This window comes from Ceratotherium simum, chromosome 17 (assembly GCF_057802395.1).
Source record: "Ceratotherium simum simum isolate JZ-2026a chromosome 17, ASM5780239v1, whole genome shotgun sequence".
Classification (NCBI taxonomy): Eukaryota; Metazoa; Chordata; class Mammalia; order Perissodactyla; family Rhinocerotidae; genus Ceratotherium; species Ceratotherium simum.
The window spans coordinates 35201565-35228796 of record NC_141916.1 but is presented as its reverse complement, the minus strand read 5'-3'; the positions used below and the strand labels follow the sequence as shown (position 1 = coordinate 35228796).

At 39.1% G+C, this 27232-nt stretch overlaps 2 protein-coding genes across 5 annotated transcripts in view; one reads left to right on the top strand and one right to left on the bottom strand.

Moving 5' to 3' along the window:
• The window catches only part of TM7SF3 (transmembrane 7 superfamily member 3), a 39875-nt gene extending 25481 nt beyond the window's left edge, over window positions 1-14394 (bottom strand). For 2 of the 3 annotated variants that reach the window (XM_087442651.1, XM_014791385.2), the window contains exons 1-3: window positions 14158-14342; window positions 4222-4376; window positions 948-1098 (exon numbers count right to left, since the gene is read on the bottom strand). In XM_087442651.1, the coding sequence (XP_087298777.1) occupies window positions 948-1098; window positions 4222-4376; window positions 14158-14248 (397 nt within the window). In that variant the 5' untranslated portion in view covers window positions 14249-14342. Of the gene's footprint in view, window positions 1-947; window positions 1099-4221; window positions 4377-14157 lie in introns of all 3 variants that reach the window. The other variant, XM_004435470.3, reaches the window with a different exon arrangement.
• A 6209-nt stretch (window positions 14395-20603) lies between these two features.
• On the top strand, window positions 20604-25780 carry MED21 (mediator complex subunit 21). 2 transcript variants are annotated; one of them, XM_004435471.3, is made up of 4 exons: window positions 20604-20670; window positions 23955-24069; window positions 24656-24756; window positions 25306-25780. In XM_004435471.3, exons 1-4 carry the CDS (start codon window positions 20629-20631, stop codon window positions 25480-25482), a joined length of 435 nt encoding a protein of 144 aa, XP_004435528.1. In that variant the 5' UTR covers window positions 20604-20628; the 3' UTR covers window positions 25483-25780. The 2 variants fall into 2 exon arrangements, with proteins under 2 accessions (XP_004435528.1, XP_004435529.1); XM_004435472.3 differs by lacking the exon at window positions 25306-25780 and having other exon boundaries at window positions 24640-24751.
• The last annotated feature ends 1452 nt before the right edge of the window (window positions 25781-27232 follow it).

Sequence of the window (27232 nt, the reverse complement as noted above, 5' to 3'; positions counted from 1 at the left end):
CTCTTCTTTTTACTGAGGATGATTGGCCCTGGGCTAACACCTGTGCCCATCTTCCTCTACTTTATATGTGGGACGCCTGCCATGGCATGGTTGATAAGTGGTGCGTAGGTCCACACCTGGGATCTGAACCTGTGAACCCTGGGCCGCCGAAGTGGAGCGCACAAACTTAATCACTACGCCACCAGGCCGGCCCCTCTCTATGCCTATTTTGCATCACTGTCTTCCAGCTACCCAAATGGGCAGCCTATTCTCCCCCATTATAATCCAGTGCCACTGGTCATAGTGTCTTATCAATTCTACCTTACAAACATCTCAAATCCAGCCCCTCTTCTCCATGCCCCCTCCTGTGGCCTCTGTTCAGATCGTCATTTCTCACTTGGAGCCCTCAATTGTGCACTGAGTCCTGAGTCTGCTATACCCTCTCCAATCCACTGCCCACACTGCTTCTAGAGTTAACTTTCTAAGAGATGAAATGCTTCACATTATTCCTCTGCTTAAAAACTCCCTATGCTTCCTCAGATCCAGCCTCAGAATAGAGTGCAAACCTCAAAGTGTATACAAGGCACTTCATACTCTGGCTCCAGCCACCCACTACTGCCATTCTCCAAATACTCCATTCTTGTTCCATCCCTTCATGACGTGAAGCTTATTGCTTCCTCTGCCTAGAATAACCATCTAAAATGTTAACAACCGTGTCTTGCCTTTCTGTTATGCTTCTCCAAGAACTTCTTAAATGTTTTTTGAATGAATAAACGTATTCTCCTAGTCCCTACCTGGGCTTTCAATCATCATGCTAATTCTCTGGCTCCCGTGCCATTAAAACCTTTCCGATGCAATAAATTGTACTTGTAATAAAGACTTTCAATAGGATTATAGTTTTCCCTAAATTTTCATGAACAAGTCCCACATGCTGGAGGGTAATAGGGAGCCAAAGACAGAAAGGTTACCTCTTTCTGAGTAGGAGAGTGGGATGGCCACGTTTTGCACAGGCTCAGCATCTAAGGTCTCCAAGTACCACGTGCACACACTGTGCTCTGGTCTAAGAGTGAAAACCAGTCCTTTGTCAGTGCCTGTTCCTGAGGTATTGGGCAAGAGAGTCTGCAGTAAGAGAACAGTCATCATGAATATGAAGTTGAGCAAAATGTTTAAATTCCAGAATTGATCTAGTATGCACATTCTATTCCAAATTTTCTCAAAACAAAAAGAAAAAAACAGACCTTCCTTAGATAATTAAAGAATTCTTTTCACCTCTATGTGCACGTGCCCACACACACACATGGAAGAACTATTTAAAATATATGATCTTTGGGGCCAGCCAGGTGGCATAGTGGTTAAGTTCACACACTCTGCTTCAGCGGCCCAGAGTTGGCAGGTTCAGATCCCGGGTGTGGACCTACACACCGCTCATCAAGCCATACTGTGGGGGCATCCCATATACAAAGTAGAGGAAGATTGGCAGCAGATGGTAGCTTAGGGCCAATCTTCCACACAAGAAAAAAATAAATACATAAATAAAATAAAATATGCGATCTTTGATCAGAAATAGCAGAGGCACAGCGAAATTCCTAAGCTTTCAATTCTCCCCAAATTAAGATTTACTATGTCAAATACTAAGACTACCAAGAGAAAAAAATGAGCCCTGCCCCCAAGGAGTTCAGTTTTTGGAAAGTTTTTTTTTTTTGAGTTATAGTTGACACATTATAAATTATACATAAAGTGTACTATTTGATAAGCTTTGACATATGTAGACGCCTGTGAAACCATCGCCACAATCAGTTAGTGAACATACATATCACCCACTTTGTGCCCCCTTCTGATCTTTCCTGACATCCCTTAGCTTTTTTTCTTTTTGTGAGGAAGATCGGCCCTGAGCTAACATCAGCCAATCCTCCTCTTTTTGCTGAGGAAGACTGGCCCTGGGCTAACATCTGTGCCCATTTTCCTCCACTTTATATGGGACTCCGCCACAGCATGGCCTGACAAGCGGTGTGTCGTTGCGCACCCAGGATCCGAACCGGCGAACCCCGGGCCGCCACAACAGAGCGTGCGCACTTAACTGCTTGCGCCACCTGGCCAGCGCCCATCCCTTAGCTTTTTGAATAATAAAATACTAAGTGAAGAAGCAATAGATTCAGAGCGTTTTCTTAGAACTACAGAAATGGGAAGGAAAAAGTGCCAGTGGGTTTCACTTTGACAAGCATAAGGGAGAATGACCCAAATACTAATTAACAAATACAGAGTCGACAGCTTCAAAGAATCAACTGCCACGATGACCCAAAAAATCCCAAGTGCCACACTTGCTGAGGATGGGCACAGGAGCCAGCAACAGTGCTCTTGACACAGACCGCTCACTTCTAGAGCCGTGTGAGCTTCCTGTTACCATCTTCTCAGTGGTATAAATACAGTGAGGAACAAAGGTAGCCCGAGAAAGAAACATTGTTATAATTAAGGATAACTAAGATCCTTTCCACATGAAAACTGAGGCCCAAGATGCTGTTCATCCAGGCCACTTTTGTCACAGTAATTATGTGGACATCCCTTTATCCCAGCTCTGCTTGCTCAGATGTAAAAACAGACATTAACTACTATGTTGAGCTGTCGTAAGAAATTAACCACATGGAAAACCAAACAGAGGCCCGAGAGGTCCCTATGAAATTATGAGAATATATCCATACATTTTGCCCGTTGGAGAGTCCAGAGATTGCAGCAGATTCAAAGTCTATGTCCCCAGGACCTTAGAACAACTGGTCTACCACATTGTAGGCATGCAATTAATACAAATGCCTTTTTTTTCCATCCTCTCTCTTCCTTCAAATCTTGTCTTTGCTGTGATGTTATTAAGAAGGAAATCATCTATGTGTCATTTTCCTATGTTTCCTACGTAAGGGCCTGAATACGAAGTGTCCTTTTGCATTTAGTGCCAGAAAAAACTTGGCTTCGCCTGAGGAATTGGCAGGTTTCTTCCCTCTAACAAAGTTATAAAATTTAACATGCTTTGATTTCTGCTCTGGCTGCAAAGAACTCAGGCAAAAATCAATGTATGGATCACAGACACTGTTATCTCTTCAACTAACGTAACTTATTCCTTTCTCTTTTCTTTGGTTGAACTCTTCCATTTCTAGTCTACTAAACTACCACACATCCACACTCATACCCACACACAATATCAAAATCTTCATGCTTGGGGCCGGCCTCGTGGCATAGTGGTTAAGTTTGTGTGCTCTGGGTTCACGGGTTCAGATCCTGGGCCCAGACTTACACACCGCTCCTTGAGCCATGCTGTGGCAGCATCCCATACACAAAATGGAGGAAGACTGGCACAGATGGTAGCTCAGGGCCAATCTTCCTCATCAAAAAAAAAAAAAAAAAAACTTCATGCTAGGGGCAGGAAGGTGGGAATAAAAAAATACAAAATACTTAGTTTGAAAGATAATATGACCAATGCCTATAAAATATATAAGAATTGGACTAAGACAGCTTTGTTTAGCAAATTCCAGAATATTATAAGATAGGATTAGGACAAATAAAAAGTACAACTTCATACAGAGTGAAATTCATTTATTAGTCTAAGGGGTCATATTGGCTAAATATAAATAGATTTGTAAAAGGTTAACATAAACGGCAGGTCCTTAATAACTTAAGCTAATCCAGGGCATTTGAAAAACTTCCCAAAGCTGAGGCTAAGGTTAAGGGTTTTAGTGAAGATCTCTGTAGTAGAGTCCTAACGGCTGCTGGAAGCATAGCACTGGGCTGGATGAATGGAGTGTTAGGATTCTGTTTCCATGAGACTCCAAAGAATAAAGTTGATTCCATAGCGATCTTAGTAAACTTCAACAGTAAATGGCTGATCAACAATGGAAACCTATTAAAATGGATTCTCAGGTAAAAACCATTAAGGACCCAATAGAGTAAGAAAAAGAAAAGGTGGAAAATCTTGAGGAAAACTTGACCACAGAGAGGAGACATTTAGCACAGGTCACCCTCCCCAAAAACTCAGCCCTCTGTCACCCCCTCTTTCAGTCAGAGGTCACCACACTCAAGAAAGGCCTGAGATAATCACCACTTAGCCACTCTCCATCACTAACTTGACAGGACCCAATCTTGATTTTTCTTTAAGACATGAAGTCAAACATCAAGAGACATCAAATTCTAATACTTGTACTAAATACAAGACCCCCAAATATGAAAACAGTTTTTACGGATATAATTCTTTGTACTTACCTTAGAAAAAGAAACTGTTGTATTCTGATACTGTGAGTGTGTTTGGAAAATAAGAAAAGTCACATTGCTGGAAATATGACGCAAAATAGCTTCCTTTGGAAAGGACCTGTTGAGCTCGAAGTATCTAAATGTCCCCATAGAAAATTCAATAAGACCTACAATGAGAGACACATTTCATTGTAACATTTGTACCTCTAAGAGCAATTTGTACAAATCACATACATAAACATACACACACCTCTAATTTAATCCTCAGAAAAACTCGTTGAGATAAATATTATTATTACTGCCCCCGTTTCACTGATGAGGACAATTAAGCTTAAAGAGGTGAAACAGCCCACTCAGGGTGCCTCAGCTAGTAAGTGGTGGAACTGAGAACCAAAATGGAAGAAAAGTATTTCAAAAGATGCGAACAATGCTTAACGTGCTAAGGACTCTCAAGGTGCCTGGCTCTCAGAACCCAGAAAAATTCCCCAACTGGGAGCAGCAATAACAATTCCAAAAGGAACAGAGTCCCTGAATTTAAGGATGAAGAACCCTGGGGAGCTACTAGCAATCATGAATGCACTGGTATTAAAGACCAGTATGATCTAGTGAATTCTGAAGTCAGCTCAGCCTGGAGAGACACAGGTGGCTTCAATTTTACCCCGCCATTTACTAGCTGTGTGATCTTAAGCAAGTTACTTAATTCTCTTAAACCTCCATTTCTTCATCTGTCAAATGGGCCTGTATTAGCCAGCTTGCAAAGGAAGAAGCCATCAACATTGGTAAAAACGTCTGTTGAGTGCCCATAACAGGTACTTCACATACAGTCGTGAACCACAGGCATTTTGGAAAAAAGAGCTGTTTAAGGATCAAGTTCAGAGTCCACATAAAAGATAGGTTATAGAGCCAGCCCTGATGGCCTAGAGCTTAAAGTTCGGCGTGCTCTGTTTTGGCGGCCCTGGTTCAGATCCCAGGTGCCAAACCACACCACTTGTCTGTCAGTAGCCATGCTGTGGCGGCAGCTCACATAGAAGAACCAGAACTCACAACCATACACAACTAGGTACTGGGGCTTTATGGGAGAAAAAGGAAGAAAAGAAGAGGAAGACTGGCAACAGATGTTAGCTTAGGGTGAATCTTCCCCTCCCAAAATATAAAAAATAAATAAATAAAAGATTATAACAAGAGTTTTCCAACACTTCATCTAGGCCTTTCCCATCTGTCTACTTGCCTCCATTGTTTGGCTGTGTTTAGCTCACTCACTCTGTCCATGGTTCTCTGTGTGTCCTTCTCCCAGCTGCACACCCGTTCTTTCTTATTCCAACCTAATTCTCCAATAATCCACTAAAAAGGCTGCTTTTAGCTCTGTGTGGTCCTGGATTCCCATCTCACCCCCTACACTATAGTCAGTATATCTCTGCATAAATAGCCTAAGAGCTCCCAGGCATTACAGAAGTAGTCTTGGGGGTTCAAACCTTAAAACAGAAAAAAAAAAAAGATTGAAATGTAATATAGATGAAAAGGAGCTGACGAAGTAAAGATTATAATTCACCAGAGAACCTTAGTAGAACTATCATGTTTTATTTTAGAAGGAAATTAGAGTCAGTGGGTGGTAAAAGAAAACACTCGAGACACTAAATAACTTCATAACTCATTCTTATGTAGGTTACATAAGGCTAATTTTCCCAAGAAGGCTAATTTTCAAGACTTTTTTTTTTCTAACACAAGTACTCCATCTGGACGATTACAAAAAAACTATCAAGAATGGCTAACCAAGAAAGCCAAACAGAACATACAAATAGCATTAGGACTAGAATAAGGGTTACTCTCTATAAATTTTCTCCGAACGCTGTTATGCTATTATTTTACCTTCATAACTTAATGTTTTTTAATTGATAGAAAAAAAGGTTATTTGTGGTTATGATTTAATTTCTAAAAATTCAGAGAACATTTTAATAGTTGTAACAATGACAAATGAAGATGGTATGTTTCTTCCTATTTATATAACCGGAAAAACATTTTACCTTTTATGTGAAACAAAACTCCAGTCAGAAGAGAGCTAAAATCCTAGGGAGTGGCTAATAGGATCTGGGTAGGGAAGTCAGAAAATGTGTGGAGTTTTTTGTTTCTGTTTTTAAAGGGAAACAAGAAAAACATTTTTATATTTCCCAGACCTTCCCATCATCATGATTATTTTATTAGAAAACCAAATTATACGTAAAATTAAGTGAATCTCAGTAAATGACATAAAAATATTTTGTCTATTGCACTTTAATTTTGGTCCCATCTCTCCTTTATCTTCCAAGTCTTAAAAATATCCACAAATTCTAGTCTGTCAAACTAAAAGCGGTATCAGTTAGTTTTCCTAGGAATTAATTGGATTTCCATCCCTTAATTGTCCAAAGCACTCAGCTTATTTACCATCCTACCTTTTCTAGCTACATTTTCAATTTTTCTGTTTTCTTCAGCCCTCTCACTCATTTTCTCTATTTGACAAATATTTATTAAGTACTTATGGACTAGTTGCTCTGCCTGTTGGTACTGTGACCAACACTGGTTCAAGCAAATTCATAAAGCTTATCCAAGACTCTGTAATTATCACTTAAATTTGTCCCTAAATATATCTTAGAAACTGTTTTGATAATCCTTATGTCTATTTCCCATGACATGAGCCTTGAATCAAAACACTATCCAGAAACTTTAAAAGCCCTGGAAGAGATTGAAGCAAGCTATCAACTAGTGAAGACTTGGTGGTAAACTTTTCTTAACCTTCCCTTAACCTATCACATAGAGGTAAAGATAAATTACAACTCAGAAATACTTGGAGAACCAAAACTTTCAGGGCTTTAAAAGACAGTAAAGAAAGATGGGACCACAGAAATTAAAATACATTATTGAACAACTGATAACTTAAAATAAGTAGGAGTATTAAAAGTAGGTATCCCTGGGAAAATATTTTAAGTGATTTTTCTTCTTTATATATTTCACTATCTATCAAATTTCGTTAGTGATAGTGAAGTGTTCTTATCAGGAAGAAATTGCACAATTTGAAAAAACCTCCATCCTTGATGGAACTCAAAACACAGGCTCTATCTCAACCCTTCATGTGAAATTCATAAAATAGGGATACACCCCTCCCAGACAAAATGACAACACTCTCGCAACCCTTTTGTCACTTGTTTTGTTTTTCCCTTAAAATGGTAATATTTTTTCATATAATATATATTCCTTATTAAAGAAAGGATAGAAACATAGAGAAAGTTAATTCCTCCAGCAAGTATACTGCGCAGAAATAATCACTATTAAGAGTTTGGTATATATCTTTCAGGATTTAGGCAGATATCAGCATGAGTATTTCTATGTAGATGGAAAAAGAAAGATACAAGTATGTTTGGTATGGACCATTTAATAGATCTAGGATATCTTTCCACATCAACACAGACAATTCTAGCTTTACCATTTTAAAAGCTATATAATATTCCATTCTGTGTACATAACGATAATTATTCAACCAATCCCCTATTGATGAACACACAGGCTGTTATCATTCCAGCATGAATAAGAAATAGGAAATAAAATAGGTCTATTTTTGTGAAAGAGTATTCTAGAAAGCATATATATCAGGCAATAAACCTATTTGAGCAGGTTTTTGCTGTAACAGTGTAACACCACCTTTGATCTTAAATGGTTAAACTACCTAAGAAGTCTTATTCTCATTAAGCAAATCAGAAACGGGAACAAACAGCCCATGTGAGAGTATATAATGATCAAGACCAAAACATTAAGCTACAGTCTCTGCTTCTGACTTCTTCTTCAACAACACCTGGAGTTCCAGAAAACAGTTACAACTTTCAGCTATTACCTCCTGGATTTCCCAAATGCTACAGGAAGATGATGCCTCACTCACCGTCTTTCCCCAATTAAATGTCTATAGCAAGAACCAGGCAGAAGCCAGATAATAAAAGAGAGAGACACTGTATACATTATTTTAAAAACTGGTCACTTGACAAAATAAGTAGGGGTATTAAAAGCAGGTACCTCTGAGGTTACATTTCAAATGATTTTTTCTTTTCTTCATACATTTCCTTATTTTTCAAATTTTCTATAGTGCTAATGAGGTGTCCTTATTAGAAAGAAATTCTAATACAATGATTATCTACCTGGCTATGCATAACAGTCATCTGGAGGTGCTTTTTAAAAAATATTGCTGTCCTGGCCCCTCTCCACACCAGTTAAATCAAAATCCCTGGGGTTAGGGTCCAAGTATCAGTTAAAAAACAAATATTTACTAAAATAACATACATACAGGGAAGGGCACAAAGTTTACACTGCCAGGTCAAGAAACAGCATTCTAGCATCGTAGAGGTCTTCTTGTGGCCCCTTCTAATCACTACCTCTTTTCTCCTCCCCAGAGGTAACTACGATCCTAACTTATAACACCATAGATGGGCTTTGCCTGTTTTTGAAATTCTATTAAATGGAATCACATAGCATGAATTATTTTGTGTCTAGCTTTTTAAAAATCAACACTCTATTTGTGACATTCATTCCAGCTGCCATAGTAACCATAATTCATTCATTTTCATTGTTATACACTTCATGAAAGGAATATACCACAATTTATCTTTCTTCTGCTAATGAATATTTGGATTATTTCTAGTTTGGAGTTATTATGAATAACTCCAAACACTTTTTGTACATGGCTTTTGGTGCCCACATGTACACATTTCTATTGAGTAGAATAGAATTAGGTATACTTATATTCAGCTTTAGCTATCTCACATGCCAGTTATCTCACATGGTTTTGCCAATTTACCCCATCAACTTGTTTGAAAGTATTCCAGTTGCTCGACAGTCTCACCAACACCTAGTATCATGAGTTTCTCTGCTGCGTACACAGTGGGAGTTCACCGTGATTTTAATTTGCATTTCCCTAATGATTAATGATGTTAAGAACATTTTGTTTTCCTTATTGCCCATTTGGATATCCTCTTTGTGAAAGGGTCTGTTCAAGTCCTTTGCCCATTTTTAAAATGGGATTGTCTGTCCTTATTGAATTTTAGAAGTTCTTTACACATCATTGACATGAGCGTTTTGTCAGATATGTGTTGCAAAGATCCTCTCCCATTCTTGTAGCTTGTCTTTTCACTCTCGTTACCTTTAGATTAACTTAAGTTTTAATTTCAATGTTGTCCATTTTCTCAAGGTTTTCCTTCATAATTAGCTCTTTTTGTGTCATTTTAAAGAAATCTTTGCCAACATATTCTAAGATCATGAAGATACATTCCCCACACTAACTTCTAGAACTATGTTTTAATTTTCACATTTATTCTAAAATCAATCTGAAATTGATTTTTATGTATGGCGTGAGGCAGGGGGTCAAGGTTCATTTTTCCATATGTATATCCAATTGACATAGCAAACTTTATTGAAATTACCACCATTTCCCTCCTATTCTGCAATATCATCTTTCACATAAGTCAGGTGACCACATGTGTGGGTTTGTTTCTGGACTCTCAATTGTGTTCCACTGGTCTATTTGTCTATCCAAACACCAATATTACACTGTCTTAATTTCTGCCCCAAATTTGTTCTTCCTCTTCAAGACTGTCTTGTCTATTTTTGGCCCTTTTTCATTTCCATACAAATTTTAGAACGCAGCTTGTCAATTTCCACCAAAAAAAGCCTGCTAGGATTTTGATTGGGATGGCAATGAATACATTAATTTAGGGAGAAATGATATCTTTATAACATAAAATTTTCTAATTTATGAATCTGAGATATCCCTCTGTTTAATTTCTCAATTTACCTCAAGAACGCTGTACAGCTTTCTCTGTAGAGGTCTTTACATATCCCATTATAATTACCCCTAAACATTTTGTTTCTTGCTGCTACTGTAAATTTATTTTTTCTTTTAAATTTCAATTTCTAATTGTCACCAATATGCCTTTTTTCAACTTCTCCAGGTGATTCTAATGTTCAGCCAGGTTTGAGAACTCCTAACACAATGTTTGATGAATTAGGAAAGGATAAATATATTTCTTCCTATTTTCAGTTATCTTTAACCTGACATCTGTGTGAAAATCCTTTAGCAATGTTACCTTGGCAGTCCAAGAGCCATTTCACAATTTTTATAGAAGGTTGCATATTAACCAAACCAGTTGTGGTCTGACTCCTGGCTGTGCAGGGCTTTGTCATATTTGACGTTCCAGTGCCGAGTACAGCACAAGTCACCTAGTTAGCACACCATAAATGTTTGGTGAACAATGGTTGAACTTCTATGACCTCACGAAAGTATTTTATTTCCTTTGGGCCTTAGTTTCCTCATGCAGAAATGCAGATAACTGTGCTGCAAACATCACTTGCTAAAAGTATCAAAAAGTAGGAAAAAAGATTTTAACCTGTCCAATGCCACACAATAAAGTATCATTATTAACTTCCATTAGCTTTCCAGTGTTTTAGAGGCTCATCGCTTTATTCAAAAAGAAAAAAAGAAACAAGTCAGGCATTCATAGGGTTCTACAGATAAGCTAGTGGGAAGAAGAGGACTAACAGGTATTAAATGCCTAGCACATCCATCATAAGCATCAAGTTGAGAAAGAGACTTGCATAGAATGACAAGGAAAAATACTGAAAGTATTTTTAACAGTACAGGCTAGCAGAAACTGCACTTAACTTCTACTTGTAAAAACAGACATGGCAAAGGAAGACATGTATCCAAAATATATCCTGAAGAACAGAAACTTAACTTCACCTCTGAGCCATATGGAAAGGATTCATTAGAGACATTTTATGAGGCATAATTAGATCTTATGACTTTGGGAGTGGGAGGGAAACAGCACATCAAATGATATTACAGATCAAACAACTAACATGGAGACACCCACTTAACACCAGAGCTCTCCTCTAAAAAGCAAGGGCTCTGTTTCTTCAGCCAAAAATATTTTTTGCCATCTGACCCATAGCAGGGGATTCTTTTCTATTTTTCATACCCTTCCTCCATTCCTATCCAGAGTCACTTTTTATTTCCAATAATTCCATTCTAAAAAGAACTGCTCAATCCTAATATTTTCCTCTTCTTTCCCAATCAGATCCTAAACTTGCAATTCTAAAATTTTCCAACTCTTCCTTTTTACTATTTTACTAAATGTACCTCCATTGTTTGTGCTCTGATGCAATAACCAAATTCTAGGAGAGATCTGTGAAAGCTTAGTGTCTTCATAATAACTTTCTTTAGATGGAATATTAAAAACAAAAATGGTTCAGCTACTTGAGCTGGTCGGCATTCAACTGCCCCTCCCAATTTCTCATTTACATCTTCTTATGAATTTTCCTTAGCCCTAAAAGCTGAAAGGAAACACAAAAATGTACATACTACCCTTCACATACTTTTGAAAGAGATCACTTGCGACTAACTACACAAGTGGCCTGCTACCTTACTCAAAGCATAGCACAGACACTAGGAGGCTCAAATGACATTCTTCTCAACTCCAATTACCGTGTAACGCCATGTGAGTTACTAGATATGGATCTGAAACAATAATGAAAGATGTTAGGGTAGCAGAGAACTGGCACTCCAAGAGAAGGGAAAACTGTTTTAATGTAGGATTCATCTCCTGTCCCTGCTGGTTACAGAAAGCACCGTCCTCGGACTTTCTAGGAACTTCTGCCACCTTCAAAGATTCATTTAGCTTTCAAGCCACTATTCAAGTTGTGCAAGTTAGCACGTTCTGCTAAAGATGGGTAAATCCTCCTAAATTACAGCGGTTGCTCAATTTTTTCAGTTCGTATAATTATCAGAATCCTCAAACAGAAATCCAGCCATTTTCCACAAGGATCATGCAAATCTTGAACTAAGTCTTTCTTAATTTCCATACTGATTTTTATCTGATAGATGTGGAGAAAATCAGGTTTTATTACCACTCAGCAGTTAAGTTCCCACATATTGTCCCTCTCCTGCACAGAACAACAACACTAATGCAAGGCAAAAAGAATAACATGGTTGAGGAAACATCAGTGCTGTCACCACAGAAAACAGGCAAGAAATAGTATCTGAAAAATATTAATTTCTCAAATTATCACTCAGATTTCTCAATCTTTGCATAAAACTTTCTAGATATTATTAAATACTAAAGCACAGAACTAGAAATGAAAACATCTGGATCAAAACCTTCCTGACTCAGGGGCTAGTCTGGATTGGCAAATTCAATCTCTCCAATACCACAGCCACTAGGGAAAACAGTATGGAGATTTCTCAAAAAACTAAAAATAGAAATACCATATGATCCAGCTATCCTACTATGGGGTATTTATCCAAAGAACATGAAATCAACAATTCAAAGAGATTTACGCATCCCTATGTTCATCACAGCATTATTCACAATAGCCAAGATGTGGAAGCAACCCAAGTGGCCATGAGTGGATGAAAGGATAAAGAAGATGTGGGACATATATACAATGGAATACTACTCAGCCATAAAAAAAGATAAAATTGTGCCATTTTCGACAACATGGATGGACCTTGAGGGTATGATGCTAAGCAAAATAAGCCAGACAGAGAAAGACAAACACCATATGATTTCACTCATATGTGGAAGATAAATACATGGATAAGGAGAACAGATTAGCTGTTACCAGAGGGGAAGAGGGTAGAGGGAGGCCGAAAGGGGTAAAGGGACACATGTGTATGGTAACGGATAAAAAAACAGACTATTGGTGGTGAATACAATGCAGTCTATACAGAAACTGAAATTTGATAATGTACACCTGAAATTTACACAATGTTATAAGCCAATATGACCTCAATTTAAAAAAATACTTCACCTGTTAAAATGGAGATAGCCATCTCTTCTACCTCTCTCATCAAGCTATTTTGAGGAATGAAAATTCACAGAAGAATGAAGAGTAAGCACTATACTAAGTAAAATATTCTTATTGGAGGGTAGCTTGGTTGGAGTAGAAGGACCATGAAATTTGCAGCGAGACACACTTGGGTTCAAATGATGCCTGTGCCCCTATTAGCTGTTCACTTGTGTAATGAGCTTTGTCTTGGGCCTCAGCTTCATCCTCTGCCAAATGAAGACAATAATTATCTCATAGGGTTGTGAGGAGTAGATTACACTGCCATGAAAAGCATATGGCACATACTGCACACAGTAAATGTTAGTGCCCTATGATAAAGGAGGCTATTTTTTATGCAAAAAATATAACTGCCCTTTTCAGCTTTGGCCTTAAGTCCTGTGCAAAGATTCTAAGATTCAGTTTGCAAGAGAGCTTTTCAAAGATACGCATTTAGGAACACAATCATATTTTTCAGAAAATATTGTTTCAGAACTGAAACTAGTCCGTTAAGCTCAAAACAAAACTGAGAATGTGCTCACGGAAAAGCACATGATTACCAGCTTGGCACAATTAGTGCTTTTTACAGTTTACACTAACAAACCACAAACTACTACTGCTAAAACCCATTCACCAAGCACATGATCTACGATCTAAAGTCCCATTCTGGGTTCATTTTTCCTCTCAAACTCTGCAGAGCATAAATAATTTGAAAAGCATCTAGATTTTGGAGTGTGAGAACCCGCTGCAGCCTGGAGGGCCATCAATCATAAAGCCTTAAATCCGTACTAAGCCTCGCTGTCCAGAAGCTCGGGTATGCCACTTGGGAGCAAAGACGTGTGCTTTAGGGTGTTAAATTAAACCTACAAACATGGCTGCTCCCTAAGGGAGATAATAATGTGTCTGAAGAAGAGAGTTACTTATCTCTTCCCATTTCCCCAGCCTGAATTAGGAGTTGACAGTCAGGCCTCCTTAGCAACGGGAGCTTCGTTCTGCAGGAAAGGACCCTGCTCCATTCCTCTGCTAGGTGGACAGACCCCGGGGTGGATTCTGACCTTGCAAGAAATGCAAAAGCAACTTTGGGTTGCAGAAGTGAGGCGCCCCCGACCTTACCCTCGCTGGAGTTTCCGACGGTCTCAGCTCCCCCAACGACCTCCGGCTGCGACGCCAGCAGAGCCACGACCAGCAGCCGAAGGAGCCCCATAGCCGCCCAGGCCGGGCCGGGCCAACGCCAGAGTCGGCGAGGGACGCGCGTGGAGCGGTGCAGCCTCGCCCGCGCTACCCCGGGGCGCTCGTGCCCGGCGCCATCGCGCGCCAGGCGCACCCGCTGCACTCGCGCCAGTCCCGCAGCGCCGGCGAGCGATCCACCGCCCCAGCCAGGGGTTCTTTTTCCGGCAATTAACCCCCGCCGCCCTTGACCGCGCCTCCGCCCCGCCCCTTTACGTCACCGCGGCGGGGCCCGGGCCCGGGCGGCCGAGGGGCGTTCCCAGGCGGCGCGCGCCGCCTCCGGGCGCGTGGCTGGCTCGCGGCGCTCCCGGGACCCCCGCGCCGGGCCCAGGGCAGACGCCAGCCCTTTCTGTGATGTAACCTGCACTTCTCCCTTCTGTATCTTGCCCGCTTACGAAAACCACCGTTAGGGTAAAAAATAATTCTTTCTGTTGCGGCCTAACGTCTCCAGGCTCCTGTTCCCGTGCTTAACGGTCCATTGCAAAAAGAAAAAAAAGAGGAATCCGGTAGCTCAGAACTCAACAACGATCGGTTGTTTCCCCCTATAGCAACTGCCTTCGCTGCTAAGGCCGATGTTCGTATGAAAATGCGAGGGGAATGCTGTTTCTTGAGTGGTTACTGCGCTAGTGACGAGCACCACATTTAAAAATAAAGTTTCGTTTTTTCTCAGCGAAATATCCTCGAAGACTCAAGACCTTACTCTGAACTTCCTCTCTCACACCTCATACCTGATGCTGTTTAAGGGACAGTAGTCCATGTGACCGATGGCTCGTGAGATGATCGTGGAATTACATTTACAGACTCAAAGTTATTCGGGGAAGATCGCCCTGCTTGCTTTTTCCTGCTCTTTACATTTTTTATTTAGATATTTTAATGAGCAACTATCTTGACTATTACATATTCGGTTAATCCACTACCAAGCTAAAAATCTATAGCAATCACTATAATGTTATCAGGCACAACTCTTTTCGTGTTATCCCTCTGCCTGGTGCAAATCTTCACATCTTTGATAGCGCTGTCCATTCCTTCGGTGCTTATTCTCTCTCCCACATGCCCCCATTCCTGTAACTCTCAGTAGATGAAATCCCAGGACCAGGATAGGAGCGATAACGACAAGGGTAGCATTCGAATCAGTGGATGGATTATTCAGTAAATTGTGTTCTGATAACTGATTAGCTGCACTGTATGGGGGGGGAGGATTAGAACTCTATCTTGAACCGTCAAAATGAAATTCAAAGTAATAAATAAGACCATAAGAGACTTAGAAGAAATATATGTTTTTTAAAAAACTTGGTCTCAGAATGGAACTTTCTTCCTTTTTTTTTTTAATTTTAAGAGTTTGAGCAAAAATCGATTTGAATCTGGCAGCATCAAATCGGAAGTGGTTAGAAGCGTTCAGAGGAGGGACGTGCTAAGGAAAAAAGCAAAGGATGAAACCATAAAGGAAAAGATTGGCAGATTAAAGGAAAAGATTGGTAGATTTGGCTACTTAAAAATTTAAATTTTATGAAAGTCAAAAAACACCATAAACAATACAAAAAGTCAAGTTGATGACCAAAAATTAAAATTAGCAAAGGACATGAATAAGGAATTTCACACACACAAAAAAGGAAATACAAATGGCCAATAAACACATGAAAAAAGTTCAAACTCACTAGTAACAAAAAAATCAAATTAAGAAACTAAAATGTAAATATTTTAAAAGAATAAGAACATCCAGTGTGGATGAAAGAGCTGAGAAGTAGACATTCTAAGATAGGACTAATGGGAGTGTAATTTCATATAACTTTTTATAAAGTAATCTGTATCAAAAATCTTAAAAGTATTCATAGCTTTGATATGATAATTCTACTTTTAGATTTAAGTATGTCAATATGTATAAAAATTAGATATATGTATAAAAATTAGATATACGTATAAAAATTAGTGTACAAAACTGTTCATCAAAGTGTTATTTACAATAGCAAAAATCCTAAAATAACCTAAACGCCTAATGATAAAGAATTAAATAACCTATAATACATCCGTATAATAGAATACTGTGTAGCTCTTTGAAAATCACATTTTAGAAGGCAAGTGATTGATCATGAAGTGTTTATGAAAAGGCAAGTTACAAAGCAATAAATATACATAGTATTAGGCTTATTTTGTTTTCTTTTTAATATGCATTCATGTTAATATGCATAGAAAGGTTGAAAAAACATATCAAGATGTTTAAAATAATTATCTCCAGGTGATTGAATTAAGAATGACTTTCTTTGCACATTTCTGCACTTTGTAAAAATTCTACATTGAAGGTGTATTGTTTTTAAATAAAATATAATTTTTAAAAAGATACATATAGTTTTAAAGATTTTCTTATAAAAGCATTCAGGATAATCATCTTCCTATGTATGACACATAATGCTTTTCACGATGTAGCTCCTGCCTACCTCTCCAGGTTCTTCCCGCAACTAAACTCAAATTCCTCTATGCTGGCTGCACTGAATTAATTTCAGTTCCCTAAACTAACCCTATTCTCTCCCCACCAATACCTTTGCAATGCAGTTCCCTCTGCCTGCAGAGGACAGCTGATGACCAATGCGTCAGCAATCAGAAGAGGGCCTCATTACCTTTGCTGTGAAATACTGTGACAGCTTGGGAGGATGACTGGCTGGGGTTCCTTGCTCATGTCAGAGTTCCAGTGGAGACCTGAGAAGCAAACGGGCTCAGCAGCTTTGCAGATGAGTTTGTTATTCCCATGAATTGAAAGGAAACTCAAAAACTGAAAATATTCCCCAATCCAAGATATAGATAACTAGAGCCTTAAAGTCTGCTTAAAGTTTAGAAAAGGAAGAAAGGCAAGCAACCTATCCTAGATTTTTGATAAAATCCAAGACACCTTGGATGGAGATGGGAGCAAGGATCCAGGGGAAAGGCAGAAAAAAACTTGCCCGTTTATCCTATCCCACTCTAATCTCACCTTCGCTCTGTATTTTTTAACTCTCATGTTCTTCGTGTGGGTAGTAATTTACATTATTTTGACTGTGTTTATTAAATTAAATTCAATAAATGTTTACTTAGTAACTGTTATATGGAAATCATTATGCTAGGAAATTCATTCATTCAATCCATAAATATGCATTCAGTGGCTTCTATGTGCCAGGCTAAATGGTGCTAGGTATTGGAGATATGGAAACAATTAAAATATGTTTTCTGCCCACAAGTAGCTCATGGTGGTGAGTGAATTAGAGTCCTGTATGAGTAATTACACCTCAGTGTGCTAAATGCAATAGAAGTATAATAAACAATTATGGTAATGATTGGGAGTAATTAATTTACATTCAGGGTTCGGGAAGGGTTTATAAAGAAAGAAATGTTTAAAATAAGGTTTGAGGGCTGAGTAGATGATCAACAAGGAAACAAAGTGGAGGTATGGAAGGAAATGTGGGCATTCATGCAAGGAAGAGGAATTATGTGTCTTAATGGCGTGTGTAGAAGTGTGAAACAGCAGAGCGTGTTTAGAGAACTGCAAGGAGTCTAGAACAGCAAATCCTTATTTATAGTGTTTCAGTCCAGTGCTTGGAACACTTTAAATGTTTAATAAATTGTGACTGAGTGGGTAATAAAGGTATTAGGTCTAGGATGTCAAGTTAAAGACTTTTTCTGAAAAAATAGGGAGTCACTGCAGGTTTAAAATCTAATCAAGGTACTTACTACAAGATTGGATATGAGTTGATATTTGAAGCTGGGTGATGAGTACAGGAGGGTTCACTATACTATTCTATTTTTGCATATGTTTGAAACTTTTAATAATATAAAATTTAAAAGAAAGAACTTACCAAAATTACATGTTTAAAAGATAAGAAATATATAATACTGGGTTCCTGCTTTAAAACCATATAATCCAGTTGGAGATGCAAGAGAAGCAAATGAAAAAGCATATGAAAAAGTGTCAAAATCATGAAAGGGAGAAAGGAGAAGGCCATGTTGCCTCTAGTAATTCATAAAATTTACAAGAAAAAGGTAAAACTTAAAAAGATAGAGTATGAATTAAATAGTAGCAAAGAAATTGCTCATCAGAAATCCTAAGCTAGACACATAAGATTGTATTTGGCACACAAGGTATTTCCTGAAATCTACAGCTTCAAGAGATTCACAAACCCCTTAAGAATGTATGCAAAATTTTGAGAGCGTGGCCTGGGGAAAGGGTCCATGGCTTTCATCTGATTCTTAAAGGGGTCCTTGGCCAAAAGAAGCTTAGGAAGCCCAGGAAAACCAAGGGTTCAGGGTCATGGCTGAAAAATATGAAGTGATTATTTCACTCAGAAAATTATTGGGAGATGAGGCTGGATCTGTTGCGCTGAGGAGATTACAGTGAACCTTGAAAACCAGGCAGAGACGGCTGGACATCAACCTGAAGTCTCTGTGGAGCTGGTGAAAACCTGTAAGGAAGACAACAACAGGACAAAAGCTATGTCATAATATGAATTGTCTTGAAATGGCTCCTCTACCCTAGGCACCCAAGATCTCTTCAATCAAGCTATAAAATTTAGTATTCTCCTTTAGTGGGCCCTCTCATTCATCCCCCTTTATCCAACCAGTCACCAACCCATGTTAATTTTTCCTCCACAAATAGCCTTTCCTTCCTCTCTGATCAGGATCAACACCCTAGTCTAAGCCCAACTCATCTCATTCTTGGATAACTCTCCTTGCGAGTCCCTGACTAATTCATCTCTGCAAACCTAGCACCCAACATACCTCCTCTCACAGGGCAGGTATTCCATAAGGTACACTCAACTGGTGGTGGAAAGAGAACGTCATAGATTACTCCATTACTCCACAGTTAAAGCACATTAGAGTTACCTCTCATTAATCCCATTATGGAGGAGGTGCCTCACCCAGAGGTTCCTAATTAGGTCCCAGGAGGCATGAAGATGGTTTGGGGATGGGGCAGGAGGGGTGGTGAAACAGAAGTGGAGCTTCCCAGCTATGGTTGGGGTCAATCCAACAAGCTGAGTTCCGCATGGATAGTGTCCCCCACCCTCCCTCAACCCCAGGAGGGTAATCAGCGATAAACAGCCAGAGAAAGAGGGAATGTGAGTTCCACGAATAAGTTATTTGCAGATTCCACGCTCATTTCTTTCCAGACTATCCCCAGGCTAACTTTCCTTTAGTACCTCCTCCGTTCCTCACACTGAGTTCCTCGCTGTGGTACAGACGAGATGCTTATTACCTACGCTCACACCTGACCTAACTCCAAATGCTCCTCTCACTTTTGCCCGCGGAGACCTTCTTTCTCCTTACTCTTCCGACACACCCAATACAGCTCAGTTTAGTATTTAATTGTTTCGGACGCTTTCCGTCTCACGTGTGTCAGCTTCCGCAACACACCCACACTCAGAATTAAAGCACATACCCAGTCTCCACTTGGGTAAGTCCCTCGGGACCCAAAAGCAACAGAGGAGGCACCCTAACCCAGCCCTTCCTGATTGGTGAGTTTTAATTTGGATTGTCGAAGTTAAAGTCGGTATCGTGAGTCCCGAGTCTTCTTTTTTTTTTTCTTATGGCACAGTGACTTTTATTTATTTATTTATTTATTTTTATTTTTTGTTTATTGCAGTAACATTGGTTTATAACATTGTAAAAGTTTCAGGTGTACATCATTGTACTTCTATTTCTGCATAGATTACATCATGTTCACCACCAAAATACTAATTACAACCCATCACCACACACATGTACCGAATTATCCCTTTCACCCTCCTCCCTCCCCCCTTCCCCTCTGGTAACCACCAATCCAATCTCTGTCCCTATGTGTTTGTTTATTGTTGTTATTATCTACTACTTAATGAAGGAAATCATACGGTATTTGACCTTCTCCCTCTGACTTATTTCACTTTGCATTATACCCTCAATGTCCATCCATGTTGTCACAAATGGCTGGATTTCATCTTGAGTTGCTTGCTTTGTACCGTATATGTTTCGTGGGCCGCCTGGAAAGCAAGAGCAACGTAAAATAAGTATTCAGGGCGATTTTAAAAATGAATATATGGGAGGGTAGGGAAAATTAACTTTTAAAAACTGCAGAGACCAACAATTTCCGTAAAGTGTTTAACTCCTAAAAACCTCGAGAACTGTATGTTAGCCCCAAAACCGAGTGGACCCGGGACACCCCCAAGTTAAGGACCTGCACCCAGCGCATCTTTTCCGCAAGGTAAGCCTCGGGAACTTCCCGCCCTCTCCTCGCCGGGCGTGGAGTTCTGCTTGACTCCACCCCCTCCAGAACGTAGCCCTGTGATTGGCCAGGACGCGTCTTAGAGCTGCCCAATCGCGTACGAGCTGCTGCTTTCGCGTTCTTTTGCTTGCGGGAGGAACATGGCGGATCGGCTCACACAGCTCCAGGACGCCGTGAACTCGGTGAGCAATTTCACTCGATTAGTCTCTGTCTTCCTCTTTCCCGAGGTAAAGCGAGGGAGGAAAAGGGGCCCAAGAGACAGAGCCCGGAAGTGGGGAGCGGACCGAGGCAGGGCTTGAGCAGTAAGAGCTCGGGGCGGCGGGAGGCGCCGCGGCGATCGGGGACGTTTGAGGCCGGCTGCCCGGCGGTGCGGAAGGCTGCGGGAGGGAGCAGCCTCTTTGGCCTGAGAAGTGGCGGGTCTCTCTACCAGAGCCTCACGGTCCTGTCCTGTTCTCCAGGGACAGTCTTCTTTTCTTGTCAGTGGCGCTTATGGGGTCTCTTCTCTTTTGGGGGGAGGGGAGAAGCAGCAGAAGCTCTTTTCCGCGTTGTCAGTTTTCACCCCTGGAGGGAACCCTGTGCTCTTGATGATTGGCTCTTTGTCGTTGGATGTTAGCCGAGAGTATTCCTTCGCCAAAACTTTCAGGATGGCGCGGGAGTGATGGTTAGGTGAGAAGTTTTGTTTCATCTTAGTTGGTACCTAGAGACCAAAGGTCTTGTTCCATCTCTTGTCCTCTCCCCAGCATAAATCATTTTGGGGAAAACTGACATTTTTGTGCTAGTGAATCTTCTAATCCTCGTATACCTTTCCATTTATTTAAGTCTTCTTTAATGTCTCCCCAGTACTACTACCTATTAAAGGTCAAGTTTTGTAAGTAGCTCCCTTTGCTTTGATCCTTCTGGTTATTTTTCCTGTTATGCCTAAGTGGAAAGTATATGCAAACCAAGGGTTCATATATTTATTACCATTAAGTTAAATAGTTTTCCATTGGTAATTATATTTCTCATGGTCATTCTGTTATTTGATGTCCCAGGTAAGATGCCTATAGAGAGAGAATATGTTGACTGGAAAATCTCAGTATTTGGTTCCTTGCCAGTTTTTTCTCATTGGAAGCTAGCAAGTTGGGATTCTGGTTATTACATCAATCTTAGTACACTTGAAGAGCGTGAATCTGCTTCTGAGAAACTGATCTACTCTGTGTGTGTGTATAAAATAAACTCTTTTAAGAGAGGGCCATCCCTTCTAAATGTTGATGAATTCACCAAGATAAATTCAACCTTGCGGTGACTTACCTGGGCTGCCCGCCAAGCTCGCTCAGGAAGATACTCCTTTGAGGTTTTACAAAATCAAATTGTAATGATGCTGCTGGATAGAAATGTTATTTTAGGGGAAATATTCATGCATGTCTTGTAGCCAGAAGGATAGTAAGGACAAAGTGAATATGGCCTTAACTCCAGGGTGGGCGTGCTGATAATTGGATTTTGGAGAGAAGCCTCTAGGTTAACTAGCATGAGTGCCTGCTGTGTATATAAGCACTACCACGTTTACACAGAGATGCTCCTTAAGGAGTTTATAGTCTGATTAGAAAGATGTCATATACTGGAGACATTTAAATAATACGAAAGCAGTATGTGGTTTGGGAGTTATAATGAATCAAGTGTTTTCAGCTGTCAGTGCTGAAGTAAATTGGAATATAGAGTGATATAAACTAAAATAGAGGGATTCTTAGCATTTACCTGAATTAATTATTTGTAAAATTATTAAAATAACATTTGTTTTACCATCTGAGAACTCCATGAGGAGTTCTTGTTCACAGTATTGCTATAATGTTTATGTACAATGCTTGTCATGGAGTTGATTTTCCATAAATATTTGTTGAATACATGGGTCTTGAGAGCTTTTGAAGGACAGAGCAGATAGCCACGGTGTTGAATTTGTGTGTGTGTGTGTGTGTTCTCTATTCCTCACAACAATACTGTAATATGAGAATGTTCCCAATTTAAAAATGAAAAACATCTACTCAGGTTACTAGAACCAGAATTAGAATCCACATCCTCTGAGCACTTACTACTGCTCTGTTACCAGTAAGGAAAGGTGAGCAAAGCGGTGTAGTCGGAAATGAATTCATCACTAGTCAGGTATATATGAAGGAGTGGTAGAAAATGAATAAGTGGAGTTGACTTAGATTATTGAAACAGCTTGAAGAGTAGTAGATTTATCTTGAAGACCATGCTGGAGTGAGCTCAAAATTTTTGAGCAGGGTAAAATAACAGTGAACTGGAAAACAAGAAGCAGGCTATTGTAACAATTCCTATGGGAGATAATTGGTTGAACTAAAACAGCAGCAGTGACGATAGAAGGAAGAGGGAAAGATGTGTAGTATTAGCAGGATTTGAAGATGAAAGGAAACCAAGAGTCTGAAGTTAAACTGGTTGACTAGGAGAGTCTCAATACAAATTAGATATTAAACAAAGGAAACAGTTGACTGAGTTCTGTCGTTCAAATAATGGCAGAGAGACTTCGTGGAAATGCTTATTCACTGATTGGAAATAAGATATTGAAATTTGAGAGGTCAGGACTATTGAGAGAAGTTGGTGGGGAGGATAGGAGTGTTAAGTTTGGAGATAGTAAGGAATTGATATTCTCAATCTCAAAACTGCTTAAGGAATACTTTTAGAGCACCGGGAGTTTACAACTTGAGTCATGGACAAAAACATTTTGGAATACTTAAGGTGCAGTCTTTTTCCCACTATTTCTTTTTCTTGTTTGAGGAATATTAGCCCTGAGCTAACATCTGTTGCCAATCCTCCTCTTTTTTTGCTGAGGAAGATTGGCCCTGGACTAACAGCCGTGCACATCTTCCTCTACTTTATATGGGACGCCGCCACAGCATGGCTTGACAGGTGGTGTATAGGCCTGCGCCCGGGATCTGAACCTGTGAACCCCTGGCCGCCGAAGCAGAGCGCACAAACTTAACCATTATGCCACTGGGCCAGACCCCGACTATTTCTTTATGCTTGAGACTACTCCGGTCTCAGAAAAAGGATTGTATACTTTGTACAAGAGTCACACATTTTTTTATTTACCCTGGGTCCATACTTAGATATTTGCCAGTCAAATTTGCTCTTTTCCACCACTACTCCAAAAAAGTCCGTACCTGTGTTTGCAACAAGTGTTGCATATGTTTCTCTTATTGTTCTATTACCTTGGGAAGAAAAGGAAGATCATTTTGTCTTTCTTTTTAACTGTTTCAACTAGATTTATACCAAACCTAGTTTCTTGGCATGATGAAAACATTTAATCCTTCTTATTAATAACGGGCTTTTTTTATCCAAAATGACTTCTTTCTGTTTTATTCCCTTCCTCAGAGATCATTATTCTAGGAACTTATTGCTGCTGCCATTACCAATAAAATCCTTCAAGTTGCTAAATCCTTTCTCACTTTGGTTGGTTTTCTTTGGCCTCAAGCTCGCAGATCAGTTCTGTAATGCCATTGGCGTGTTACAGCAGTGTGGTCCTCCTGCCTCGTTTAGTAACATTCAGACAGCGATTAACAAAGATCAGCCAGCTAATCCTACAGAAGGTAAATAGATTTCCTTGGCTTCTCTTAGTTTGAGTGTTGTGTTACTTATAATCCTTGAAAATTAGATTTATTGAGAAATTTAGCTTATTTATGGCTTTCTAAAAATGTTACTGTTTGAGAATATTACTACAAGTTTTGTTTATCATAAAAGAAATGAATTTGTTACAGTCAATTTCCATAACATCTTGTAATTCTGTTCATGTCAAGTAACAGATTGTTACTCCTTTAGGGGAGAATTTGTATCAGTGTAGCTGAATTTTACTTGAGTGACCTTGATAAGGAAGGTATCCCATTTACAAATTGATTTATTCAAGTGACTGCCATATTGTCCTAATAATGAATGAAATGTTATATATTATGCTTAATTCCCAATTTGAATTAATATTAAGGCTAATTCTCAAACATATGTTTTAAAATTATTGGTTTGTTAAAATTATTGGTGTGTTAAAATTACAATTTAATCGTTAGAAGCCTAGGACAGAAAAAGTTATAGGAAGTTTTCAGGTTTCATTAACTTAAAATTTAATTTCTGTATCTGAAAACTTGAGATTCTCTAAAATCCTAAATTAGGAATATCTTTCTCTAGAATATGCCCAGCTTTTTGCAGCGCTGATTGCACGAACAGCGAAAGACATTGATGTTTTGATAGATTCCTTACCCAGTGAAGAATCTACAGCTGCTTTACAGGTAAAATTCTCTTTTCCTTTGAGAATTTCACTAGTAGAGAATTTTGAATTAAAAGAGATAGATTTAATACCTTTTGTTATAATATTTAAAGTTACCTTAAAATTAAATTTTAAAATGGGAGTTTTATTAATTGTGAAATAGTGTAGTCTGTTAAAGACCGCACTGAATATACATAGTTGTCCGATTTTGAGTTATAAGGGAACTTCCTATTTTCCTCAGTTTAGCTATTTTCCTAGCAAAGAATGAGGGAGGGTGATATTCTGGATGTGGAGTAAATTAGTAGTATCCAAAAGCAGTGTGGGAGGAAATCACATATAGACATCCAGAGATCTCTAATTCAAAATTCATTCTTTTAAATAATTCATACAGGGAAAACTCTTAAAAGTTATCTGGTTTTAGAATTTCTGCCACTGAAAAGTCTACCACAATGGTGGCATAGTCATCCAGATTTGAAAATAAATACTTCTGCAGTTTCTTTCCTTCTCAACTCTTAACTAATCTTCAAGTTTTTCATTTCTCAAAAGATTTTTAAATTTGTGTCTTATAAAGGCTGCTAGCTTGTATAAGCTAGAAGAAGAAAACCACGAAGCTGCTACATGCCTGGAGGATGTCGTTTATCGAGGGGACATGCTTCTGGAAAAGATACAAAGTGCACTTGCTGATATTGCGCAGTCACAGCTGAAGACAAGAAGTGGTACCCATAGCCAGTCTCTTCCAGACTCGTAGTACCAGTGTATACCATGTGGCTGAGAAAAGAACTGTTTCAATGCCATTAAGAATTCTGCATCAGATTTAGATGTAAGCCTTACCAACAGTTACAGAAACATTAAGCACTATGACACATGTTATCTTTTTAACTATTTTTAATAATCTTCTATTTTCACTCTTGATAAATAAGCTTGTAAAATTGTGATTGAACCAGCTTTAAACTGGTCATTATACCATCATTTTTTATTATCTGAATGAAATTATTAAGGCAAATGTTGTATTAATGGTCATGTAATTAAACAGATGTACTGTAAAATTCTGTTGTGACATAATTTCTATCTTTATTTTTGTCACATTTCTGCAGTCTTTTTACAAATCAAAACATGCCTCCCGCCTCTTTAGAGGTGACATTGTATAAATTTGGAGCTTGAGCAGCAAAGTTTCTGAAACTGTTGCTTTTAAGAAACAGAGGGTTAGTGTGGCTGTCGGAGAGATTAGGTCACTTTTATGGAAACGTTTTCCTCTTTGCAGAACCTCTTACACATTCTAGTTCATCTTCACCTTTGTTTTTACTAAGAAATCTTCTCTGTCTGTGGAATTCCCATTGTGAGAGAATTTTTCTTTATCCTGAACTATTTTTTTTTTTTTGCTGGGAAAGATTCGCCCTGAGCTAACATCTGTTGGCAATCTTCCTCTTTCTTTTTTTTTTCCTCTCCAAAGCCCCAGTATATAGTTGTATAGTCTAGTGGTAAGTCCTTGTAGTTCTTTGTGAGCCGCTGCCGCAGCATGGCTACTGACAGACGAGTGGTGTGGTTCCATGCCTGGGAACAGAACACAGGCCGCCAAAGCAGAGCATGCCGAACTTTAACCGCTAGGCCATCAGGGCTGGCTCCGTCAGGAACTATTTTCAACCATGTCTTTTCACCTGCTTTTTTTCATTATTCTCCTTACTTTGCACGGTGAAATATGTTTCCTGAGTCATCAGTTCCTTCCATTCTTTTTATTTATCTGAAGATTCTGTCTTGTGATCTTGTTAACTTTCAACCTTTTTTTATTAGTAGTTATTTTTTTATTGAAGTAACATTGATTTGTAACATTATATAAATTTCAGGTGTACATCATGATATTTCTACTTCTGTATAGACTATATCATGTTCACCACCAAAAGTCTAGTTTCCCTCTGTCACCGTACATATGTGCCCCTTCTGCCCTCCCCACATCTCCCCTTGCCCCCAGTAACCACCAACCTGTTCTCTGTATCTATATGTTTGTTTATCTTCCACATATGAGTGAAATCATACATATTTGTCTTTCTCTGTCTGACTTATTTTGCTTAGCATAATACCCTCAAGGTCCATCCATGTTGTCGCAGATGGCAAGATTTCATCTTTTTTTTAATGGCTTAATAGTATTCCATTGTATATATATACACCATGTCTTTATCCATTCATCCATCGATGGGTACTTAGTTGTTTCTGTCTTGGCTATTGTGAATAATGATGCAGGGAACACAGGTGTGCATATATTTTTTTGAATTAGTGTTTTCATGTTCTTTGTATAAATATCCAGAAGTAGAGAAGCTGGATCCTATGGTAGTTCTATTTCTAATTTTTTGAGGAATCTCCACACTGTTTTCCATAGTGGCTGCACCAGTTTACATTCCTACCAGCAGTGTACGAGGGCTCCCTTTTCTCTACCCCCTCTCCAACACTTGTTATTTCCTGTCCTTTTAATAATAGCTGTTCTGACGGGTATGAGGTGACATCTC